The following is a 26967-nucleotide window of genomic DNA, read 5'->3' as shown; positions in this document are numbered from 1 at the left end:
GCTTCATCTGACCCATCTAAACAAGCGGCTATTATCGCTGTTATTATGTGTCACACGCTGTGGTCACGTTGAACAACCCATTGTACAGAGCAGGAGGGTTTACTTTTCTGACAGTGAGTATAAGTTTTCCTGTAAAAGTGTTCTTATTTTATTGTGGAAAAAAAAAACCCAGAAAACTATGTGTAAGATGGATCCACACATTTTCGCCTCATTCAATTCCATAGGACTGGGGGTGGCCAATTGATGTTATTGTTAAGATAAAACTTTTAATTATTCCAGCAAACGCCAAATGGAAATCTCCAATGCGACAAATCATATTTTCGATGACTGGAGAATATTTTCCTAAATGACAAGGAGTGACTGTAAAGAGTTAAGTCATCAGACACTTTATCAGGTTCCTTTAACCCTCAGCTGCCAGTGGATACAGGACTGTACAAACGGCTTAAAACCATTAAAATCCAGCAAGATAAACCAGGGACACTTACTCATAGATCCAGGCACCGGGACTGTGGTAATCTTCTTATACATATTATCCATGGCCTCATTCCTTCTAAAATAAACTTTTAAAATAATGCTAATTAGTCTCAAGGGCCCCAGGTTGCGTTACCAAAGCCCCTCAGTGCTGCTGATACACATGCTGCTATAATGCTACATGCTGCCCCTTCCCCCTGCTCTCTCCCTCCTCACTCTGCCTGTGTAATCTAGCAGCAGGAAATGCAGGGGAAGGGGAGACTTGCTCTGCTCATTGTAACAGCCTGTGAAGCTATAGCAGTGAGGGGCTCTGGAAACGACATCTCGGGCCCCTTAGGCTCATTAGAATAAATACAAAAGTTGATTTCAGAAGAAAGGACGCCATACATAACAAATATAAGAAGATACCCACAGTCATGGTGCCTGGATCTATGAGTAGGTGTCCCTAGTTTATCATGATGGCTTTTGATGGTAGATTATGTTTGAAGGACATCTACCCTCAGATTACCTAATGGTATATGATTATCACTTACCTCCCCGACCCCAGGTTCACTAAGCTTCATTTCCTATAACTCTGGATGGCCTCATTTTGGAGAATCATTTTATAACATATACAAATTAGCCTGTGGTGCTCTGCAGATTACCACCAGGTCCCGCTGTGATATATAATTTATTCACGCCCCAGGGAGGCTGGCACGGCCCCAAGAGCCTTTTGAGAGCCGGTGATGTCACAGGTTTTCAAATCTCCCGCCGGACAGCAAGCAGTTAACCACGCGCATGCACAAGATTTTCACATTTGATGCGCTGCAGGCTAACTTGATTTGAAAACAGAGTCAGTGATGTCACTGGCTCTCAGAACGCTCCTGGGGTGGAGCCGTCTGCCCTGGGGCATGAATAAATTAAATCAGAGCGGAACCTGGTGGTGCTCTGCAGAGCCCCACGGGCTAATTTGCATATGTTGGAAATGGAAAAAGAAATGGAGCTTGGTGAACGCAGGGGTTGGATGGGAAGTAATAGTCAGAGGCAGAGGCAAAGAAGGACACTGGAGCAAATTTGGTTATTAAGTGTCTTACAAAGTTTACATTATCATCTGCTCTTTTGAGTTTTGCATTTTTATTGAAAGTTTAGTTATGCTTTAAGCACCTATACAATGCAGGTTTATCAGCTTTGTGGCTATTAATTTGGAATAGAGGATTATGTAACTACAAAGTACAAATAATAGAGTTCTTTCTAATGATCTTTTTACACTTAGGCCTGTAAAAGACGTGGGGACATTCCCGTCATCCTAATGCAGGACGGTTTCACCACCGTCATAGACAGGACTCTTATTACATTCAAGAGAAGCCCGGATGTCTTTCATAAAAGCATCACATGTAGTGGGACATAGAGGCAGGGATTTAATCTGACTGCCATATTAGGAAATCACACAACTACGGGCCAGTTATTATCTTCTTCTCAATTAACACCTTAACCCCTTAAGGATGCAGGGATTTTTCGCTCATTTCTCGCTCTCCACCTTCAAAAATCCATAACTTTTTCATTTTTTCATGTACAGAGCGGTGCAAGGGCTTATTTTGTGCGTAGCAAATTTTACTTTCCCGTGATGTTATTTATTATTCCCTGCCGTGTACTGGGAAGCAGGAAAAAAATTCCAAAAAAAAACCACATGTGCGTCACATGCGGGCATGTTCTTGTGGGCTTAGTTTTTTACGACTTTCACTTTTCGTCCAAATAACACCTCTACTTTATTCTTTGGTTCGGTACGATCGCGGTGATAGCAAATTTATACAGGTTTTATTGCGTTTTAATACATTTTCAAAAATTAAACGAATGTGTACGAAAATGATAAAAAAAATTTTGCCATCTTCTGACGCTAATAACTTTTTCATACTTTGGTGCACGCAGCTGTGTGAGGTGTCATTTTTTGCAAAATGAGCCGACGTTTTCATTGCTATCATTTTGAGGACTGTGCGACATTTTTTATGTCATATAAAAAGGTGTAAAAGTCGCATTTCAGACATTTGGGTGTCATTTCCCGTCTCGGAGGTCACCGCCGCCAATAACCGTTTTTATATTTTGATAGATTTGGCATTTTGGGAGGAGAGGTTAACAACTGCGATCGGTGCTACGATATGCAGCAAAGCCCATCTCTGTATGAAGAGGGCGCAGTCCGTGAGCCCTCTTCATAAACCCTTCATAACTCTGTGGCGAATATATCCGTCACAGAGTGTGAAGGAGTTAAAGTTATAGGTTTAATGGACTTGTGTCTTTTATCAATCTAATATAATTATGGGAAATGTTTGGGTAGTCATCTACAAGTCATTATTTTTCAGACTGCCAGTGGTTATGTGTCTGTGGTGCCACTAAAGATGGCATGCAATCCCAGTGATTGGCAGTCACATCATCACTAACAAAGATTGATAGAGCACCATCAAAGCATTGATCACTAGGTGCTCAGAGGAATAGAAACTACCAAGAGAAGTGTAATAATGTACTGGTGGTGTGGGTGTGCCATTACTGAAAAGCTTGGGTCATGTAGTCATCAATGGAGGGAGAAAAGTTATGTCAGCAACATACTTCTAGGCGAGTTGGCTTGTGGGGATTAGTCCTCCCTGACTGAGATGATGTCTAGGTAATCATTTATCAGGAGTGTAGCGTTGGCAAAAACGACGTGTGTCCAACCCCAGATTATACAATGGCTGTTACCTTGTTTCCCTTACTGGGGACCCACCTGTTACCTGAAACTGGGAGCTGCTTGTACTAAGTAAAGAAAAGTTGTTTCACGCTATTGTTCTGCTGCAGAGCTATGGTGACGTGGTCTGATCTATTGATAGCCTATTTTGACAGTTCCAGGAGGCGTTGTACAGATTAGGTTTACGTATTTAAAAAGGATTTATCCACGAGGAGACCCTCCCCAAAATTTGCATTTGTGCAAAGTCTTAGTGATGAATGTTTCTTGTGCGTACAGATTCTAAAACTTCTAGGGCTTCTTGTTGGACAGGTTTGACGACCATGAAAGAAAGGTTTGTCGTCAGCTGTGATGCTGTCTTCAGCTGTGATGCTGTCTTCAGCTGTGACTACTGATCTTGCTAGATACAGACCCCCTACATGAGAGATTGTGATCATTGGGGGTGCATTCACATGTGAATGCACCCTCGGGGAGATTTATCAGAAGTGTCTGAGGTAAAACTGTTCTAGTTGCCCATGGAAACCAATCAGAGCTCAGCTTTTATTTCCCCACAGCTGTTTATAAAATTACAGCTGAGCTCTGATTGGTTTCCAAGGGTAACAAGAGCAGTTTTACCTCAGAGACTTCTGATAAATCTCCCCCATAGGGTCTGCAGCACAGGTTACATATGGCAAAAAGCCATGTCTGGTCATATGAAAGTTATTATATTACCCAAGACATCTGAATACATTAAAGACCAGGGCTAATATATGAAGGCATCGCTGGGAAGGGTACGTTATAAATATGCAGAGACAGTATTCTGTCTTCTTGTGTGTTCACCCTTGCTTGTTTAATTAAACACACCATTACTCCTTGATAAAAGCTTTGCTGTACTCGCAGAAGACAACGGCGGACTAAAAAATGTATGTAGGGTGAAATGTGTGCACAACCAGCTCTTCTTTCTAAAGTGGCAGAGGCGGAAATCAATTGACATTAGCCTGGAAATTTAGCCTGGTAGTGGCCATTCTGATAATAGGGCAGCTCCCCTGTCAGATTATGTAATAAGGATCTTTATATTTCATTGTTAATCGAGGGTGCTTGCCGGTGGTCGCGTAGATATAAATATACCACAGGTAAAGCATACGTACCTGCTCTGGATTCACATGAGGCACCTTATGGATCGGTGTCAGTAGTGGTAAAACCCTTTAAACAGTTCATCAAGAGCAATAAGGACCCTGCATGTCAGCACTTTAAGACTAAGAGCTCATTCACATGACTATATAGGGGCTTATAATCTGGCCACACTACGGCCTAGGTATATGAAAACTGGTGCAAAGTGCCTTAGTGCAGTGTGCCCCACTATTGTGCAGTTTGCGCCAGATAATCTAATAGTGTCGCACGCTCTTAGTAAATGTGATATGTTTTTAGGATGTAACCAGTTGCACCTTTTTTTTGGTCCACTCTGCTTCATGCTGCAGAATTGTGGTGCAGCCCGGTAATAAATGTGGTGCAAACTCTGACTAACCATTAACACGCTTTTGGTTTACAGTTTTCTAAAGTATCGGGCAAAGAGCAACCGCAACACAAAAGTGGCGCATACAATTCATAAATACATGTGCAAGCTTCAAAGACGTTCAGGCACAGACACAATGATATATTAAGGCCAATTTGTGGCGAGATCACCACCCCCATGGAGGTCTGTTGGTCACGGTGCAGTGAGCACACACTGGCCCACATTAATCGCAAACTGCACTAGGTGCAGTGTGCAGAGGGCTCCCGCTTCAGGAATTGTGGCGCATGTTCCTCATGAATCTGGCGGCCCCTGTACTGCTCTTGACAGGGCACAAACTTTTTTTGGTGCACCTTTAACATAGATCGTGCAGTGCAATTCTTTCGGTCACTGCATGATAAATGGGGCGCATGGTCCGACTGTGCACCGGAACAACCATTTCGGTGCAGAACTTTGTGTTGCAGCGGATAAAGTGCAGCCGCAATACTTTGTGTTGTGTCGTGGAGTACATGTTGCGTTGTGTCGTGGAGTACATGTTGCGTTGTGTCGTGGAGTACATGTTGCGTTGTGTCGTGGAGTACATGTGGTGTCGTGGAGTATATGTGGTGTCGTGTCGTGGAGTACATGTTATGTGGTGTCGTGGAGTACATGTTGTATCGTGGAGTACATGTGGTGTTGTGTTGTGTCGTGGAGTACATGTGGTGTCGTGTCGTGGAGTACATGTTGTTATGTGGTGTCGTAGAGTACATGTTGTATCGTGGAGTACATGTGGTGTTGTGTTGTGTCGTGGAGTACATGTGGTGTTGTGTTGTGTCGTGGAGTACATGTGGTGTCGTGGAGTACATGTGGTGTTGTGTTGTGGAGTACATGTGGTGTCGTGGAGTACATGTTGTTATGTGGTGTCATGGAGTACATGTTGTATCGTGGAGTACATGTGGTGTTGTGTTGTGGAGTACATGTGGTGTCGTGTCGTGGAGTACATGTTGTTATGTGGTGTCGTGGAGTACATGTGGTGTTGTGTTGTGTCGTGGAGTACATGTGGTGTTGTGTTGTGTCGTGGAGTACATGTGGTGTCGTGGAGTACATGTGGTGTTGTGTCGTGGAGTACATGTGGTGTCGTGGAGTACATGTGGTGCCGTGTCGTGGAGTACATGTTGTTATGTGGTGTCGTGGAGTACATGTTGTATCGTGGAGTACATGTGGTGTTGTGTTGTGTCGTGGAGTACATGTGGTGTCGTGGAGTACATGTTGTATCGTGGAGTACATGTGGTGTTGTGTTGTGTCGTGGAGTACATGTGGTGTCGTGGAGTACATGTGGTGTCGTGGAGTACATGTGGTGCCGTGTCGTGGAGTACATGTTGTTATGTGGTGTCGTGGAGTACATGTTGTATCGTGGAGTACATGTGGTGTTGTGTTGTGTCGTGGAGTACATGTGGTGTCGTGGAGTACATGTTGTATCGTGGAGTACATGTGGTGTTGTGTTGTGTCGTGGAGTACATGTGGTGTCGTGGAGTACATGTGGTGTTGTGTCGTGGAGTACATGTGGTGTTGTGTTGTGTCGTGGAGTACATGTGGTGTCGTGGAGTACATGTGGTGTCGTGGAGTACATGTGGTGTCGTGGAGTACATGTGGTGTCGTGGAGTACATGTGGTGTTGTGTCGTGGAGTACATGTTGTGTCGTGGAGTACATGTTGTGTCGTGGAGTACATGTTGTGTCGTGGAGTACATGTTGTGTCGTGGAGTACATGTTGTGTCGTGGAGTACATGTGGTGTTGTGTTGTGGAGTACATGTTGTGTCGTGGAGTACATGTTGTGTCGTGGAGTACAAGTGGAGCAAGTAAGTTAGACAAAAACTGCTGCAGGGGCCAGTGAAAGCAAAACCTTGAAACCGATTCTGACAAATGAATCTGTGCGCCACATATAACATACGGACCATAGTTACCTTTACAGGGTCAGTGACTTTTAACTACAATACAAGCTTTTGCTATTACCAAAAGTCGGTGACAGATCCTCATAATTGATATCCGTACAATAAAAAAAAAAAGCGTTAACGGTTAACATAAAATGCTTTTATTTTTTTTCCCAAGTAAAACTGATCTGCATAACTCTGCTGACTCAGCGGTGAATTGGAGCTAGTGAAACGGTCTTGTGATGTTGTTTCGGATGCTCGAATAACATTTTGGGCAATTTCAGCAACTATTTTCTGCTGCTGACTGGGATTTCTGTTACTTCTTAATCACTGTGTATTATTTCCATCAGGGAGCTTTGGCCTCCACCGATAAAGAATATTTAGTAATACCTAAACTTCTCCCTTTATGATGGATAAATGTGGCACTGTCTTATGTTCTGCACATGTAAGTTACATTATAAAGATGCCGTGTAAACTCCTACAAGGCGGTGGTGGTTGGTTATGCAATGACCTTGTTAGGGACACGTGGCACTGACATATATATTGTTCCTTTGAAAGTATTGTTTGCTTTATTTTCCGGCTTGGAAATAGTTGAGGACAATTAACCTATCCAAACTTCAGCACTGGTATGTTACACGTGTAACGCAAACATGTTCCCTTATGTCCGCATCATTTCCTGATCCTATTATTCAGTACAGGAAGTTTTCACATTACTTCTCAGTTTTCTGTTGTAATGTCATGTGCAAATCTTGGAACATGGAATACAAGGTGACACTGTTTTCGGAAGATATGAGCTATCATTCTATAAGATACTGTGAAATTATTTATTTTTAAATCCGTTTCACCCTTATTCCTTATTGACATGATGGGGGTTGAAATTTTGATCGGCAGGGGTGCGAATTACTAGGACCTCCATAATCATGAAAACAGAGGTCATATTTACACATAAGTGATGAAGCTGCAGATCGAGCATGTATCCTGCAGGTGTACAAGGGATCGTATGACATCACCCACCCATTTACATAATAAAGGGGGTCCCAGAAGTCAGATCCCTCAGACCAGAATGTAATCTCCTGTCCTGTATATAGAGAGTAAAAAGAAAAGGACAACCCCTTCAGGACAAGCTTGGAGGTTGCTAGAGATGAGAAGACACATAGTCTCAGTTTGGGTTTGGCCGCACGACCCGGACTTATTTCCGGCTAATCCGGCATATGACACACGTTGCTACCAGCCATGTCCATGATTGGCCCCCCCTGGCCCATCTGGTAATATCCAAAACCAAACTGAAACCCGAATTGAACTTTGGGTCTGCTCATTTCCCGGTTTTCCCTTTTTCTATTGTAAGAGAAAAACAAAAAATGATAGTGGTGACATGGTCACATGACAGACCAGTGGTACCCAATGGACTGACCCCCCTGACTTATGATGAGGTCTTTTGGGTAAGATCTCTCTAACAAAGCAGCTTTGAATAGGTCACACTGCTATACGGCATTGGGTATATAAATAGGGGTTGGCTTCTTAGCATTACAATGTTGGCAGGACTAACTAACTATATCCCCAATTCTGCTTCCACTGTATATTAGTTACCGTTACTTCCTGACTTTTGGAGGACCCACTCCTGTTATTTATTTATAGGCAGGAGTTGGCATGTTGGCACAACCGCTATATCATCTGCAGCGCTGCCATTAAAGGGAACATGTCATGAGAATTTATGCCCACAAATCACCACCAACCTCTGTGCCGGAGCAGTGACCAGATGACTATGATGTCCTGCTGGGACTCTGTATATCAGTGACCTGCACTGAGCCACAGGGGTAGGGAAGGGTCATGTTAGGATGTCCTCTCCGTAGCCCACATACATCAGTAGTCTGAGCGACACTTATGAAGGTATTGTGTATAATATATTTGTCCTTTAAGACAATAGTCGAGTCAGGGATGGTCAGGCCCGCATGAATATTCCTCCACCCTGTGACTCATTTGCATTCAGGGCTCAAACCTTAATGTAATGTAGAATTTATTTATTTTTTCCTACAAGTTTTCCACTATAACTGGGGCATCTATAAGACTCCTATTTAGAGGGGGAATCAAGCCCCCAATTGGGGGGGGGGGGGGTTGTCCAGGAAAGTTCTGATCAGACCCAGGAGCTTCTTAACCCTTTCAGAGCCAGTTCTTGCATTCACTTTATAGCCCTTCTTCAGGGTTGTACAATAAAGAAAGAAGAAGGCAGAAGCGATCATTAACCATTTCTACCTTCTCCCTAGGGTCTCCGGCTTTGTCTGACAGTTGGATCCTGCTCCAGCGATCAGAACAGGAGCAGGAGAAACTGCAGCAATGCCAAAAGGCGCCTCTACAGAACGTACGCCCACTAATATCTTTCTTCAGTGGGCGATGGAAGCACTGTAAGAACATTCAGTGGGGGAGATTTATCACCACACTATCTGGTTTCTTGTGCTACTTTTGGACACTTTTTTTGCGTCAGTAGAGACTTTTTTTAATCTAAACTGAGACAAAATAGTCTCAAAAGAAGTACAAGAAATCAGAAAGTGTGGTGATAAATTCCCCACAATGTGTCCTTATTCAACACAACTCTATCTCATGACACTCCTCAGCACCCACTCCTGCTATTCCTGTCTGTTTTCTATCACTCACAATGGGATAAATGACATGTGGGAGGCTCCTGTAGGCTGCATTTCAATCTCTATCATCTAAGTGTAAAGTAGCATTTTAAAGTTTGAACAGCGCCAACATGAGCCATGTCATGCTGGTTTTGAAAATACTTAATATATACCTTCCAGCTTGGAGCATTAAGTAAGGAAAAATATTAGAACACCCAAACATGAAGTAGAATGCATTAGGATACCATAAGAGAGACAATATGAGTAGCTTCTCTCGTCTATATGGGGATAACCCACTTACTTCCCCTTAAATAGAAAAAGAATTATAGATAACCAATATTAAGACCTGCTCTGGAAAAATGGCAATTAACTAGTAACACTAATGAACCTTTTAGATGTCATATAAGAGATGTTCTACCTGTAGATGATGTTTGTGGAGGTGAATTTGCATGAGTTATCCAAATGGAAACCAATAGATTACTATTGGCCGCTAGTTATTTGCCGTTTTTCCAGCGCAGACTTAATATTGTTTATCTATGAATATTTAGACCTTGACTACTATCTACGGCGAACCCCTTAAGGTGTACTAGCTCTTCAACAGAGCTCCTCAATGTGTTAAAGTAAATCTACCATCAAAATCGAGCATGATAAGCAATTGGCACTTACTCATAGATTCAGACTTGGTAATCTTCATATATTTGTTTTCCACATCCTCTTTTCTTCTAAAATCAAATCTGTGCTGCAGCTTCACACGCTGTCACACTGCTCTGCTCTCTCAGCACTCCCCCCCCTCCCTCCTCTGCCTGATGTAATCTCACTCCAGCAGAGGAATTTTTCAGCAACCAGTGGGAGGGGGAAGTGCCCCTGTACAGTGTAACAGGCTGTAAAGCTAAAACACAGAGTGCCTCTGGTAAAGACCAGGGGGCCCTTATTACTTATTAGCATAATTATAAAGTTAATTTTAGAAGGAAGGAGGCCATGGATAACAAATATAGTGGGATTACCACAATCACAGTGCCTGGATCTATGAGTAAGTGTCTCTGGTTTATCATTCTTGGTTTTGATAGTAGATTTCCTCATACTCTTGTCCTCTTACCAAAGTTATAAGGAAACGTGGCCTAGTGCACAGAATAGATTAAACCTATATATGCTGTATACTCATGTGATTCAGCGCTAGCAGAGCTGTGATGTGTATATGGACATATGAGACCTCTGCAGGCAGTCACAGGCCTCAGCGGTATTCGGTATGTTGTATGTAGGTCTGAGGTCCGTACTGGGCAAGTAGTGACCTGCACACTACTCATACTGACAAGGAGACAGTCCAGCTCTATGGCGACTGCTGATATATGTGTGGTCTTCACTATTACTACGAATTGTTATCTTTACCACCTCTGAACCAAAAAAAAAACTGTTGAGTTTAGCATTTTAAGAAGATAAATTTATCCAAATTTACTTTCTTTTTCAAGTCATATAGATGATTAGCAAGTCTCCTTGAGCCGACTCCTGAGTAGTGCCAAATCCCATTTACCACGAGAGAGAGAGCAATTTGCCTGGTTCTCCCAGTCAGGCCGCAGCCAGCTCCAGTGTAAGGAGGCTGCCAGGCACAACGCTCCCTGGCCCTGTTTCCAATTCATTATTATTATTATTATTTATAAATCATCTTTTATAGAGATTGGTTGCAGAGATGTGGAGATGTCGGGCTGAGGGAGATTATGTGTTTATTTTTTTTTATATGGGGCTAGTTTTATTTCATAGGATATCAGAAAAAAAATCCATGCTTTGTCCATTATTATCCAGAAAAGCTTAACTGGGCAAATATCCTATGTAGAATTTGCTACCGAATCCCCAATTTATCGCTCCCTGACACAGTCATTTCAATGGACCCATGCAGGCAATCTTATTTTTCCGGGATCCGTCATCTATGTGACTTGTGGATAAATTGCTGGGTACCACAATCATGTGACCCTTTAAGCAGTTGGGACAAGCGAGTGACATAAATTGTGGATGACATAGGGATCTTTTTAGCAGACATATCGCTCTGCATAGGATTGCACACTGATGATACAGGGACCACAAAATACAACGGAACGGCACACGTATATGTGCAAGAAGCCTTGTTCTGCTGTTTTATACTGATCCAATCTTAGAAAAAGTACTCAAGCCACAGCACGTACATCATATAAAAGTATAAATCTTTATTATATTGACTTGAAATATATGCATAAAAACTAAATTACTGAGGAAACAGTTGCACCTTCACGTGTGACTATATCTGTCCACCACAACAGTGCCCTAGTTATGATCGGAGATGATTGCCCAAGTAAGTAGAGTAATAAGTAGATTGCTAGGTAAGCTATATATTACAATATAACGGCAAGAAGTAAGAAATTATGCTGACAGCAAGGAAAACCTTACATGTAATAGGCACATCTGCAGGAAGACTCCGGAATGACGACACCCTGGCGGGCGTTTTGGCTTCACAAGTCTTACTTCAGGGGTCTTGTGAAGTGGAAAGGCTTTTAAAGCCGAAACACGAGTCTAGGTGTCGTCATCTGGAGTCTTCCTGCAGATGTGCCTATTACTTGTAAGTTTTTCCTTGCTGTCCGGATAATTTCTTATTCCTTGCCATTATTCGGGCCGTTATATTGTAATATGTAGCTTATCTACCAATCTACTTATTACTCTTTGCGACCTGCTTATACCTATTTGGGTAATCGTTGGCATCCAGTCTCCGATCATAACTAGAGCATTGTTGTGTAGGACAGATATAGTCAGGCTGTCGCATATATGTTACATTAAACATTCTGGTTTGTCAGGGACCCCGGACGGCTCCTGTGTCCTGCACCTGTTTCCTCAGATATTTAGTTTTTATGCATGTATCTTAATCAATATAATCATATAAAAGTATCTATTAGGAGCCATCCGGGGTCCCTGACACTAGTATAGTATAGCAATATATACCATCAAGGGAAAAAGTAACTGATAATGACTATACCAATCTTACAAAAGATATATATCTCTCTTTTGTAAGATTGGTATAGTCATTATCAGTTACTTTTTCCCTTGATGGTATATATTGCTATACTATACTAGTGACTATATTATAATCATTATTATGAGTATAGCACTTGTATAGCACAAGTGGTAAAATCAACTCACTTTATTTCCTACATTAAAAACTACATCAGGTGGTATCAAGATACATTCAAAGGCAGAGCAGATAGTCAGGGCATCAGCCTACGCGTTTCGGAGGTAAACTCAATCCTGATCATGGCTACCACAAATGTGTCAGGTACATGATAGTGGTATCTGCCATATGAGCAGTATGAGCCATGGCCTGAACACCGCACTTCATGAATTTTAGTGGTCACCACCTTAAAGGAAATATACCACCGTAATTAAGGATTGTAAACCAAGCACAAGTACATAGTGGTCTGTGCCCCCTCTGCCCAGATCCCCTCTATTTTTAGCTTATTAAGCTCGTTTTTTTCTGAAAAAAGGCTTTACAAATTATGCAAATAAGTCTGAGAGGCTCCTGGCTCAGTTAACGACTATGGAACCTGGAGCCCTCATTTACATGTAAGTATGCTTGGTTTATAATCTTTTATCCTGGTGGTAGTTTTCCTTTAATGCTTTGCAAACCTAACAATATCCCTGCATTTCTAATGTTATTGTAATGTGATTGTAAAACTCTGCTAGGACTCTTTGATCAAACCTACAAAGTCAGATGGAGCAAACTTTGTATAGAATATAAAATGTGAAAGAGCTCTGTATGTCTTCATATGAGTCATACAGGGTTACAGCATATGAATATTAAGATGTACACGTCATGTTAACATTCTAGATTGTTGAAATGTTGCATATTTGGACTGGAGTAAACCCCCTAGCACCTTACCGCAATGTGCGCAGACTATATCAATTTACAAGGGACTTTGAAATGAAGGGTTCACTTCCTTTGAAATATCAGGTCATAAACCTTGGTCTTCTCTGGGCTGCACTTGCTCGTCGGTATCTCTCCCTCTATGCCACTTAGACTTTGGTCTGTTTCGCACGGCTGACTTTCCCTCACAATGGTGGCCAATTAAGCCGCAGAATCGGCACACAGAACAAGGAGAACTTTGGTGTCAGGATCCAGATAACATAATGATGCTTTTACTTTCATCACATCTAGGATACTTCATGGCTACATGTCTAATGCCACTGCAGAAATATGAGGTGGAGAATTAGGATTCTGCTGTAAAAAAAAATGCAATAAAGGAGAACAGCAACTAAACATGTAAATAAATAATAGCCCAGAATAATCATTGTATACACAACAGGTATGATGTATACATCACAGTAATGCAGGAGACCGTATCTGCAGGATGATACGCCACAAGCTGTCTGGCGACTACCTGATTTTTATTTATCTCGGTGCTTGTTTTTTTTATTTCCAGTGGTTATAAATATTCAATTTGTGCTGTAATGGAAATAGTATTCTGCTGTTTATTATAAAAAGGCTAGAAGGCTAGATACAGGGATATGCTGAGAGCAAGACTAAGGCAAGCGCCTGGATGACTAGCGGGACCGGTGTTCACGTCTCAGCTCATGTTATACTGGATGTCTACTGGATCCATTGTATGATTAATACCAACAAAACCCAAGTGATGCCATTGACTTTCAGTAGGTAGGTAGGTAGAGGCAGAAATGAATCACGTTTTGCTCTATTGAACTGAATTGTAAATATCTGCGGGAATAGGACCTCCATTTATGCGATCAAAAAAGCGTTCCAGTAGTGGGACACCCATAATTTGAGTGTTATCCCTTAACCAATGGTACCAAGTTATTACCTATCGGATTGCTTGGATCCACACTGATTACATGAACAGACTCCCAGAAATCGGATAAATTGGAGTCCCGTTCTTACCAATGGGTATAATGTCAGGTGGTGTATGCATCGTACTGTTCTATTTAATTCTTACTGTGGGAGTGTCAGAGATTGCTGAGCACAGCTCCCTGCTATCTCCAACACTCCCATAGCCAGTAAATGAGTACTGTGCTTGGCAGTGTCCGACACTCCCATAGTATTGAATCCACTTAATAATGAGGACAGGACCCTTGAACTGTGGATCCCGTTCCTGTGATCCCAGCAGTAGAACCATCATTGATCACTTTGTTGCCCCCTAACTTGCAAATTTAGTACAGTCCTTTTAACCCTAATAAAGGGGATAATATCAAAACTTTGTAGAAAGAGAGCGAAAATTTAGAAATGTGTTAATGTATCGGACAGGAATGGAGATCCCATCGTCCTCATATAATAATGGTACATGGTGGTGAATGTGATTTTTAATCCTTCAATGATTTACCGTACAATCTCAATATCTCATTTTCCATTTTAGCAGAGACCTCCAAGGTAACTATAATAAGTCAGAAACCTCCTCAGTAATGCGCCTACATATACACATCCCCCGCTGTGCCGCAGCCCATCATTTTACTGCCATAATAAGGTATTTTCAATAATGGATTACTGCAATAAAAAATGGAAAGGTTCCCCAAATGTCATCTTTCTCTCTATTTTAATATTTTGTACTTTCCCTTTAAATGTATTTTTTACCTTCATGTTTTTGTTTTTAAACTAAAAAGAGAGAACTGGCTGGGGATCTCGGAAATCGTCTTTTGTGGGTAATATATCCATAATGAGGCTTTAGATGGAAAATTATGTGTATACTCCCTGTAATTTAAACATCAAATGTGTTGTAATATAGCACATGCCTCCAGGGGTCATGCACAGTGTACCGAGCTATTAATTGAAGTTTAACAATGGTAAATGTGAAACTTGGCAAGCAGAGCTTTCATGGAAGCAGATTTGTGATTGTGTATTAGGAAGTTACGGGAAATGACAATTAATGGCTTATTTATAGAATCGGTGAATATTAGAAGATCTGTGGGGGTCCAACACCCAGGCCTCACACCAATCAGCTGATAGATGCAATGGTACAGACTGGGGCGCTACATAATGTAAAAAGTCACAGTACACTACAGCCAGTCCCCGGATTAGGGTTCTTTAGGTTTGTACTTATGTTTAATTTGTATGTAAGTCGGAACTGTATATTTTATAATTTTAGCTCCAGACATAATGTTTTTTATTCGTCCCGGTGATAATTGGATTTTAAACATTATCAATAAAACTTCATTACAGACACCTTATAGCTGATCATTGCAGTCTGGAACTAAAGTAAAACATTCAGGTTGTCTGTAAGTCAGGTGTCCTTAAGTCGTGGACTGCCTGTATACAGAAAACAGCTGACTAGAGCGGGTCCCGGACCCCACTGCTCTAAACTTAATGGCCAACCTCAAGTCACTTGAGTCGGCCAACTCTGTTCTGTTTATTTGGTCCAGAAGTTGTGAACACTAACTGGAAACTTGGACCCACCTGTTCTGATATCTATCGATAGATCATCAAAATCAATGGAGGTGAAGTATCATTTGATATGTTTGATATTTGGCGTGGTTGTGGTACAAATACAGGTTTGCAACTTTCCATTACACCAAATGAACATAGGACAGTGCAAAGTCACTTATTTGCATAGATTAGTTTTCACAATTGGACTTAATTCATGGTTTGGGACTTTTTGTTTTGGCACAAATTGATGCCTGCCCCCACCCTGGTCTATGTGCTGCGAATTTTGATAGTTATTTGCGACTTTTTATGCGACTTTCACAAACAAATCAAAAAGCATAAGAACTATGCAAACAGCTTTATCAATGACCTAAGCCACATTAATGAATCTGACTGCAGCAGAACTTCAAAGACAGACATGGCATATTACCCCCATCGTCTTTAAAGGGAACCCGTCACCACTATTTTCAAAAATACAGGTAGTGGCAGGTTCCTATAGAGCTCTAGTAACTATCTGACACCCTGTTTGTAGCTAAAAATTATTCCCCTCAGATCCCCATAAAATCAGAGTTATAATCTTGCCTGGTATCTATGCAGCTTTGGAACGAGTCCATGGGGGGCGTGGCCTAATATCATGTGACCAGGGTGACATCATCAAAGGTCCTTGAGCTACTTAATATGAAAACTATACCCCATCTACATATCTGACCACATAAAACCATCACAGCAGCCTCCATGGACTTCTACTCCTCTGCATGCAGGCTGCTGTGATTTCATGTGATAAAATATGCTGTGATTTCCTGACATATATGCTTAGTGTACAGCTCCTAATGCTACAAAAGCTATAGGACCTGTGATGATGTCACCCTGGTCACATGACATTATAGCAGCATACAGAGATAGGGATGGGGAGGAGCTGCTGGATTCAGCCCGAGGAGGCCACGCCCACCTGGACTCGCTGTAGCCACGCTTAGTTACCAGATAAAACTATAAAGTTGAATATATGGGAATCTCAGGGGCATAATTTTTAGCTACAAGCAGGGTGTCAGATAGTTACTAGAGCTCTATAGGAACCTGCCACTACCTGTATTTGTGAAAATAGTGGTGACGGGTTCCCTTTAAAATATGTTTTTATAGAAAAAATAGGTAAAACAAACATATTAATGCAGCACGGTTTCAATGGCAGATTCCTGGTTTGCATTGGAAGCAATCTCCTGTACAATAAAGATGCCATCTCAGTGTAGGTGACACCAGCACTTTTAATATTTTATAGGGTTTTTTTTCTCTATTTTTATGCAAATTTTGCTCCTGGGTGGTTTTGCAAAGTGTCAGAAAACTCTTTTAATCTTTGCAGATTCTTTACAAAAATTGCTCAATACTAGGTGGAGTTTTTGTGTTTGACCTTATTCAAAGTAAAAATACTTTGAGGAGAAAGAACGTCAGAATTTGAAATCATTAAACTTTTTATGCATGTGGATATGGGCATGAACCGCTGTACACAGCTATATACCACCCTGATCCACAAGTTAGCCTATCTGTATATGGGTACATTCACACAAATGTTGTGAGAACCGATATGCGGCTGCATATTGGTCCCCATTGACGTCTATGGCACAGCCAAAAATAAGACATGTCTATAGGACATGTCTGCTCTTTGGAGAGGGTTGGGGTGAGCACGGCGCTCATCTCTCCATCTACAGCTCGCTAACGTTAGTGTGATTGTACCCTAAGAAGAACCACAATTGAAGGACACGTGATCTGCTCTATGCTGCCCATGTTTCATTGTTGTGTGAGGTCCAGTCACGTGCTGATAACAAGAGAGAAAAGTTTCTGAGCCGCAAACATGGACAGGACTTGGACCTGCGTTTTACAGCTTGGGAGGTCATACACACGGAAACCACTATCCATAGAAATACATGGGGACATGAGATGACTGTGGCTTTTTATCTGTTGTGGATTCTGTAGATTTCTCTTTCCCGTGTGGCAGGTTTTGTCAGTTCCCATGCAGAATCCATTGCCGGCACAGTACAGATACTGTATTCCGCAGGGGATACTCCATATGCAATTCCTTGTGGACAATCTGCTAGAATTACATCCTGCTTGCAGAGGCCCTTGTTTTTTTTCAGTACAGGCAATATCTATAATTTGGAGCATGAAGCTACAACATTGTTGCCAAAAAAAAAAAAACTTGTGACACTATTCTTGTGGAAGCTAGGGACTGGTTCGTATGCTCCTGGGATCAATGTGATGGGGGTAATAGAAGATTTTATAGCACAATTTTAACTTCCTTTATGAGGAATAAATAAGATGTTTTTGTCTTTTCAAAAGGCGCCTGCCAATCGTTCCTTATGGACGTAACTACAGACAAGCCAAACATGTAAATTGATGGGAACACCAGGGGTTCGCTAGTCCTGTTTGTAGGTAGCAATGGTACAGGAATCCTTACAATGCTCCGTCTGTTCTGAATAATAGGGAACTGTCTGCCATTCATGTGATTTGCTTCTTAGGCAGCATCAATACATAATACATTAACCCATGAAAGATTTGACTCCATTTCTTGAGTGGGAGAGTATTCGCTAGACTGCTGTGCCCTTGTATGTGAAGTGGGTACATCTATTTACAGAGGAACGTCTTCAGCTATCAATGTAGTTACTTGTAATGGTTTTGCGTTATATAATAATAGTATATTACATCACATTAACCACAGCCTCCATCCAGCTAGGTCACATTGAAGACACAAAGTGGGTAAAAGAAAGAGGATAATATTTCATAGAGAGCTTGAATTTGCTTAATAAAAATAAGGTGAGAGCCTAGTGTAGAATATAGAGTATCCAGGGCATAGAGAGCAAAGTATCCAGATCTATAGCATAGAGCAGTGATGGCGAACCTTTTAGAGCCTGAGTGCCCAAACTTCAACCAAAATTCATTTATTTATTGAAAAGCAATTTAAGCAGCAATTTATTTTTCCCTGTTCTTTAACAACCTTCAATCGTATCAGCCTCCTGAGGACACCAATGCAGTTAAAAGGAGGAGAGCAAATTTGTCTATCGTTGCAAGAAGATTCTGCATAAAGATTCTTTGAGTCCTGTCTGGTGAACTTCATTCCTGGGTGATGGCCTGGGTGCCCACAGAAAGGGCTCCGAGTGCCGCCTCTGGCACCTGTGCCATAGGTTCGCCACCACTGGCATAGAGCAGTGATGGCGAACCTTTTAGAGACTGAGTGCCCAAACTACAACCGAAATCCATGTATTTACCGTGAAGCGCCAACATGAAATTTTAAGCAGTAACTTATTGCTACCTGTTCTTTCACATCTTGCAATTGTATTAGCGGTTTGAGGCCACCAGTTAAAAGAAGGAGGGCAAATTCATATTATCATTGTAGCTTCTCTCCAGGGTCTCTCTGTAAAGGAACAATGGTCGGGTCCAACATGATGACCTCCAAAGATAATGCGGTTCTGTCAAAACCTCACCTTTCCTGCAGTTCCAAACAGCCAACAAAGTGTCGAATAGCACTGAGAGAGCAGCATCTCTTAATTTGCCTGGGACTGCAGGAAGATTGGAAGTGTTTGGTGAACTCTGTCCTAGGGTGATGGCCTGAGTGCCCATAGAAAGAGCTCTGAGTGCCACCTCTGGCACCAGTGCCATAGGTTCGCCATCACTGGCATAGAGTGTCGGAAATTATAGACTATGTGCTTAGGTAGGCAGTCGTGATAACCCATAAAAAAGAATCATCTGAGTCATACAAGGCAGGAATAGGCCAATAAATGTTACTTGCCTCCAACCGCCTCCTTGTGTAGATCTTGGGACACTGAACTCTCCACTGCCCAGTGGGTGACATGCTTCTCTTTATCTCTATGTGCATTGACAGCTTCCAAACATCAGGAGAATAGTTACAAAGTTCTCACAGGGTGGTATAGTGTACCCTTCCTTTTGCATAAAGGGTTCCTCTCGGCACCTGACATGTGCTGGCGATGTGGATCTCCTTGGGGCTCCTTGTCCCATATTTTGTGGCACTGTCATTGCCTCGGACACTACTGGGATACGGTACTACAAGTGATCCACACAGTTGTTAGTACTGTGATCCCAACTTTCCGCTACATGTTTGACTTGCCTATATCTTCCTACAAAAAATTTACGGACCAGTCATCTCCTACAAACAGCGATGAAGGTCATTCCACGCCAATGGAAATCTGATTCTCCACCCACGGTCAGTGGATGCTGGCCATTTCCTAGCTGGCAAGTGCATGGACCAGTGTATTACAATGGGCACACGGCAGTGGCTATCACCGCCCTATGCATGCATCATCTGCTCCAAACTCACATTTTAGAGCAAGTCCTATTCCTGCCCATGTTTGTAGCTTGGGTAGTCTCTTGTACTGTCATCAGAGTGTGACTGGACCTCACACACCGTTGACACAGGTCCATTGTTAGTGGCCCAATATTGCACACCACGAAGGATGACCCAGGAGTGGCTTTCTCAAGGGTTGCACCAGGTACTTGAGCCTCAAGTGGTTCCTGTAAATAGGCCATGCAAAATAAAAATGGGGACTCTACTGTAACTCCATACTAATCGATCTTCCACTTACTTTCACCTCCACAATCCATTCTTAACGTAGAAGCCAGGTTTGTCTTTCAGACGAAACGCTTTCAGACAAAATGTCTCCAGTCTATGTCAGTCACTGAAGTGGTTACCAGTCTCCTTTCGAATGCAGTTTACATTAATCACCCCAGAGATCGCATTAACGCCTCACCAAGCGTCATAGACGCATGATGAGGCGCCATTACTCCCCAGAATAATTGCCAAGCGTAAAAGTACGCTTGGCAATTATCCCCTGTAGTGTGTGGCTGAGCGGTCCGGAGCGCACAGCAATGGTGTGCAGGACATGACACTGGCAGCGCACGGGCCGGCACCGCTCAGCTCACACTACAGCGCTGGTAGCCTCTAGAATGGAGCTGCTCCGGGTAGTCGTGATGTCACGGGAGGGGGCGGAGCCTCCGGGAAATGGGCGTGGCTTACTATGCAGTCTCCTCACAGGAAGTAGAGCTGTAATGGCTGCTGCAAGTAGAACGTGTACAGGCACTGTGTGCATACAAGTGTATGGAGGTGAGGGGGCCTGACAGGAGTGGATGTGATAAGGTCAGGGAAGACCTGTATGTTACATGGGACTGCATGTCTTGCAGGTGCTGAGTTGGCATGAGGTGTATTTTACATAGGACTGCATGTCTGACAGGTGCTGAGGTGGCATTAGGTGTATATTACGTAGGACTGCATGTCTGGCGGGTGCTGAGGTGGCAGGTGTGTGTTACGTGGGGCTGCATGTCTGGTGCTGAGGTGGCATGAGGTATATGTTACTTGGGACTGCGTGTCTAGCGGGTGCTGAGGTGGCAGGTGTATGTTACGTGGGACTGCATGTCTGGTGCTGAGTTGGCATGAGGTATATGTTACGTGGGAGTGCGTGTCTGGCGGGTGCTAAGGTGGCATGAGGTTTATGTTACGTAGGACTGCGTGTCTGGCGGGTGCTGAGGTGGCAGGTGTATGTTACTTGGGACTGCATGTCTGGTGCTGAGGTGGCATGAGGTATATGTTACGTGGGACTGCGTGTCTGGCGGGTGCTGAGGTGGCAGGTGTATGTTACGTGGGACTGCATGTCTGGTGCTGAGGTGGCATGAGGTATATGTGACGTGGGACTGCGTGGCTGGCGAGTGCTGAGGTGGCATGAGGTATATGTGACGTGGGACTGCGTGGCTGGCGAGTGCTGAGGTGGCATGAGGTATATGTGACGTGGGACTGCATGTCTGGTGCTGAGGTGGCATTAGGTATATGTTACGTGGGACTGCATGTGTGGTGCTGAGGTGGCATGAGGTATATGTTACGTGGGACTGCGTGGCTGGCGAGTGCTGAGGTGGCATGAGGTATATGTGACGTGGGACTGCATGTCTGGTGCTGAGGTGGCATGAGGTATATGTTACGTAGGAGTGCGTGTCTGGCGGGTGCTGAGGTGGCAGGTGTGTGTTACGTGGGACTGCATGTCTGGTGCTGAGGTGGCATGAGGTATATGTTACGTGGGACTGCGTGGCTGGCGAGTGCTGAGGTGGCATGAGGTGCATGTGAAACAGGACTGCATAAACAGTAAAAACACGTAAAAAGTGACAAAGACGCAAATTCAATTAATAAAAAAACCTAAAAAAAAAACCAAAACGCCGCAGTGTGGTGGTGGGAGGTCTCGGCGGGCCGCAGTGTGGTGGTGGTGGGAGGTCTCGGCGGGCCGCAGTGTGGTGGTGGGACGTCTCGGCGGGCCGCAGTGTGGTGGTGGGAGGTCTCGGCGGGCCGCAGTGTGGTGGTGGGAGGTCTCGGCGGGCCGCAGTGTGGTGGTGGGAGGTCTCGGCGGGCCGCAGTGTGGTGGTGGGAGGTCTCGGCGGGCCGCAGTGTGGTGGTGGGAGGTCTCGGCGGGCCGCAGTGTGGTGGTGGGAGGTCTCGGCGGGCCACAGTCGGGTGGTGGGAGGTCTCGGCGGGCCACAGTCGGGTGGTGGGAGGTCTCGGCGGGCCACAGTCGGGTGGTGGGAGGTCTCGGCGGGCCACAGTCGGGTGGTGGGAGGTCTCGGCGGGCCACAGTCGGGTGGTGGGAGGTCTCGGCGGGCCACAGTCGGGTGGTGGGAGGATTCGGCGGCTGTGGTTGGGGGGTTGGTGGCGTCAGCTCCAGTCTGGGCAATGCATGATGTAACATCACTATAACTGCCTCAATTTGCTATTTAAACACAGAAGATATTGACACAAGATTATATAAATAGCGTCTATCAACATTATATACAGCCATGAGTTATATACTTGTATTACTGAAAATGTCATACTCCTTCCCGGCTAAAAATACTCCTCAAAAATAGTAAGAGGAGTATTATTACCCTTCTGGAAATATGTTAGTGCGACCTCTGAATCACCCTCATCCACAAAGCTCTGCACAGTATATTTATTATGTGAAAAAATAACATTTTGCATTTAATTTAATTCATTTGCCACATATATACACATACAAACAAACACATATATATTCAATTGGATGTAATTACAAAAATTGTCCCTGTGTGAAGAAATTGTTCCCAAGTGTAGTCATATGCTCTCTTAGTAATGAGATTGGTGTCCTTGGATACGGCCACTACTGCTGCAGTGAGTGTGTGCATATAAAATGGGCGGGGGATACTAGATTTCCTACATCCGTCCTGTGGTAGTGAACACTGAATCCATGTGGATGGACACCTCCATAATGCATGTCTGGCCACTGCTGGAAGAGGGTGGTGGTGGTTGTATCCAAGGACAGCTACATTTATAGGAAATTATCTGCACACAGGAACAGTTTTTTAATAAAAAAAACTATTGAAGCAATGTATATATATATATGGCCATATCCCTTTAATGAGGGGCAAAAAAAACTTGATAGTGAATTATCTGTGATACATAAGCCATTTCTCTGGCAATGTTTACTCTTCTGCTTTTTCTTCTTTGGTAATGGAACTTCACGGAGATTGAAAATCGGGCTGTTAACCTCATTTGCCCTTCATCTGGCCATATACATCTCAGGATGTCGGAGATTTATGATAGTGATTCTGCTATTATAAGCTGCTCTCACGGCTCTGCTTACTAATCTATTAATCACCATCTTTACATTATTATATAGCCTCCTCCGATCCTCTTATTTAAGTTTTGTGCTGTTTGGTAGAAGCCGCCATCTATGTAGGGGACATAGATCTGCCGGTACATAGGATGCAGCACAGCGGCTGTACATTAGCACTATGCCTGGTTTGTTTTTCCTATTATTCTGCCTTGTGTGAGGAAATTTGTCTTCATTTTAATCCGTGGCGCAGCTCTGCAGACAGCTACATGAGTGATACGGTCATTCTCATTTCACTTTAACCAATCCGATGTGGCTGCCCCTTCTGGGGTTGCGGAAATTGATTGCAGCTGAAATGGGATCTGCGCGTTGAATGACATGTCTTGCATGGGTGGCACGTTGCCTAAGCCATCAGTTCATGCATCTGAATGATGGATACTGTGATTTCTGAACTTGGATTTCTTTTAGTGTCTATGGACCCATGCAGTTCTGAGGATGATATGTGGATAGATTTTCTCCAGCGGGAGCACTGACCAGCAAACCATGGTTGTCTGTATAATCTGTTCTGCTCAAAATAGAGGCCAGGGCTGATATCCTATAAAGATCCCACCGCGAGCCAGTGATCAGAGCGTGTTATTTCTTCTAATAGAATATCATTATTTGAATTATTCCTTTTCAGGATGTTTGCATTTTGGATGCATTACTCATTTATTACCTGTAATTATCAGGCAGAAGGGTAGAAATTCATCATTAAGGAAATCTACCATCAAAATCGAGCTTATTCATACTCAAATATAAGAAGATTATCACAGTCACGGTGCCTGGATCTATGAGTTAGTGTCCCTGGTTTACCATGATGGATTCTGATGGTAGATTTCCTTTAAAGAAAACCTGTCAGAGCAATTTAAATACCTGTATGCTATCCGTTTTTTTACGGATATCACACGGACCCATTTGACACTATGGGGTTGTACACACATCTGTTTTTATCACGGATGTCCATACAGTGATAAAAAAAATTGCAGTATGCAATGTTTGTACGTTCTCTCCGTGTTTGCGTGGGTTTCCTCCTGGTCCTATTAGGTGCTGACCCATTGGTTTACACTGGTTCCCAGCATGCAGGCAGCGAACATACTGGGGAACTGCTATTGGTGCTTACTGGAATCCACTGGTTGTCATTTTGCAGGTTGAAATTTCAGAGTGACCCCTATGGATGTTTTACAGTAATCTTTAAGTTGCTCGAAAGTATATGATACTTTTCAGGATTCAGAGCTTGCTCCAAGGCCAAGGGAATGTTAGAAAGCCAGACGTGGAACAACATTGCTTTATCGGGTGTAATGAAGAGACCTGACAATTTGCTGTATGTACGCTTCTACAATTGCTGCAAGCGAGAATGCTACTCGTGAGCCATTTGTGTCATCCTTTGTATGTTGTACACAGAGCGAGCGCTGGGATCTGTGTGTCAGTCACTGGAGGAAGACCCGCAGCATCTGTTCCTAGAAAACCGCTCTGACATGTCTCATTTCCAGAAGAAATTAAAAATATCCATTATAGTCGTCCTTTTAGATGTCTTAACCTTGGCCACAGCTCCTGGAACGCTATAAATTATGAGACAATCTCTTAGGACTTGTATTGGTAATGTCACTGAGATAGGGTTTTATAGCCTGTCTGCCAATAAGCTCAAGCTCCAGGGCACATTTACATCTGACATCATTGTAAGGAATAAAAAAATCATTGCAGTTTGTGTCACTTGTTCAATAAACATGGCAATATTCACATTTACCCCTGGGCCACCCTACATGGAAAGCCAGCTTCTATCCTGCACTGCCCCTTTACATTATGATTAAAGGGAACCTGTCACTATATTTTACACAAATATAACTAGTGACAGGCTTCCATAGAGCCCTATTAACTACTGTATATACACAAGTATAAGCCTTTCCGAGTATAAGCCGAGGCCCCTAATTTTACCACCAAAAACTGGGAAAACCTATTGACTCGAGTTTAAGCCGAGGGTCGGAAATGCATTGGTCACAGCCTCCCAGTATGTAGCCAGCAAGCCTCCAGTAGTATATAGCCTGCCAGGCCCCTGTAGTATATAGCCAGCCAGCCCCCTGTAGTATATAGCCACCTGCCCCTGTAGTATATAGCCACCTGCCCCTGTAGTATATAGCCACCTGCCCCTGTAGTATATAGCCAGCCAGCCCCCAGTAGTATATAGCCACCTGCCCCTGTAGTATATAGCCACCTGCCCCTGTAGTATATAGCCACCTGCTCCTGTAGTATATAGCCACCTGCTCCTGTAGTATATAGCCACCTGCCCCTGTAGTATATAGCCAGCCAGCCCCCAGTAGTATATAGCCAGCCAGCCCCCAGTAGTATATAGCCACCTGCCCCTGTAGTATATAGCCAGCCAGCCCCCAGTAGTATATAGCCAGCCAGCCCCCAGTAGTATATAGCCAGCCAGCCCCCAGTAGTATATTACAGCCTACCCCCAGTAGTATATAGCCTGCCAGCCCCTGCCCCAGTACATAGCCTGCCAGCCCCTGCCCCAGTACATAGCCTGCCAGCCCCTGCCCCAGTACATAGCCTGCCAGCCCCTGCCCCAGTATATAGCCTGCCAGCCCCTGCCCCAGTATATAGCCTGCCAGCCCTCTGTAGTATACAATATGCCAGCCCCCTTTGGTATATAGACAGCCCTGTGTAGTATATAACCAGCCCCCAGTTTGCCCTGCACATACAAACACAACATAAATAAACTTACATACTTGCCTTCCGGCGGTCCCTGCGGCTCTTCTTCTTCTTCTCTCTGCTGTGACAGCCAGCAGAGGCGCGACCATGCAATATAACGTAATCAGCGGCAGCACCGCCACATCATAGTGGGCGCAGACCGGCAGAGAGAAAGAAGAAGAGAAGCCACACGGAGCATCACGAAGCCGAGTGGGGGTTTCAGCGCATTTTTTGTGCTGAAAAACTTGGCTTACACAGGAGTATATACGGTAAACGCCACCCTTTATTTAGCTAAAAATTGTTTCCCTCACATCCACATAAAATCAACGTTGTTATCTTACCTGGCATACAACGAGATCAAGCAAATCAGAGGAGGTATGTACTGCTTGGCCGAGCCCAGCAGCTTCTCCCATGTCTCATGCCTCCTTTTTACCATTGAGCACTTCATGTCATGTGACCAGGTTGATGTAATCTAAAGTACTTTACCCACTAACATTTCCAACATCCACCCCATTTATGTATCTGTTCACATGAAATCACAGCATTCCTCCATTTACTTCTACTCCCCTCCCTCTATGGAGGCATGTTTTGATTTAATGTGATCACATACATACATGAGGTAGATTTTTCTAATGATAGTGGGTAAAAGACGTTAGATGACTTCACCCTGAGAAGGAGCCGGGGGACTCAGCGAAGCAGGATATGCCCCTTCTGACTCACTGCTGATGCCAAGTAAGATAACAAAATTGATTTTATGTGATATGAGGGAAACTATCTTTTGGCTAAAAGAAAGAAGGGTGTCATTTAGTTAATTGGGCTGCATGAGAACCTGTCACTAGCTGTTTTGTGAAAAATGTGGTGACAAGTTCCCTTTTAAAGGTTTTTTTTATAAAAAGGTGTTTTAAAACGCAGGTCCTAGGGGAAAGATGCAGTTTTTTCACCTCTCCCTGGTACGCTGGTTCGGCACGGAGATGCAATGTCAGCAGTGGTTTAAAGCTGTAGTTGCAGGCTGTATCGGGTGCACTCATTGTTGAAGTGACGTCAGTGCTGAGTCTCTGTATACAGAAGCCGCCGGTGACAG

At 43.5% G+C, this 26967-nt stretch overlaps 1 protein-coding gene across 4 annotated transcripts in view; it reads left to right on the top strand.

Annotated features, from left to right (window-relative positions):
- The window catches only part of GALNT7 (polypeptide N-acetylgalactosaminyltransferase 7), a 103358-nt gene that overhangs the window by 5896 nt on the left and 70495 nt on the right, over positions 1–26967 (top strand). Inside the window, exon 1 of one of the 4 annotated variants that reach the window (XM_072123867.1) lies at positions 3895–3930. The exons of the other annotated variants lie outside the window; for them this stretch is intronic. Coding sequence (XP_071979968.1) covers positions 3910–3930 — 21 coding nt within the window. The 5' untranslated portion in view covers positions 3895–3909. Of the gene's footprint in view, positions 1–3894; positions 3931–26967 lie in introns of those variants that run through there. 4 annotated transcript variants of the gene reach the window in all.

This window comes from Engystomops pustulosus, chromosome 1 (genome assembly GCF_040894005.1).
Source record: "Engystomops pustulosus chromosome 1, aEngPut4.maternal, whole genome shotgun sequence".
NCBI classification, from domain to species: Eukaryota; Metazoa; Chordata; class Amphibia; order Anura; family Leptodactylidae; genus Engystomops; species Engystomops pustulosus.
The sequence above is the reverse complement of the archived record's forward strand: the minus strand, read 5'-3'. Positions and strand labels throughout refer to the sequence as shown.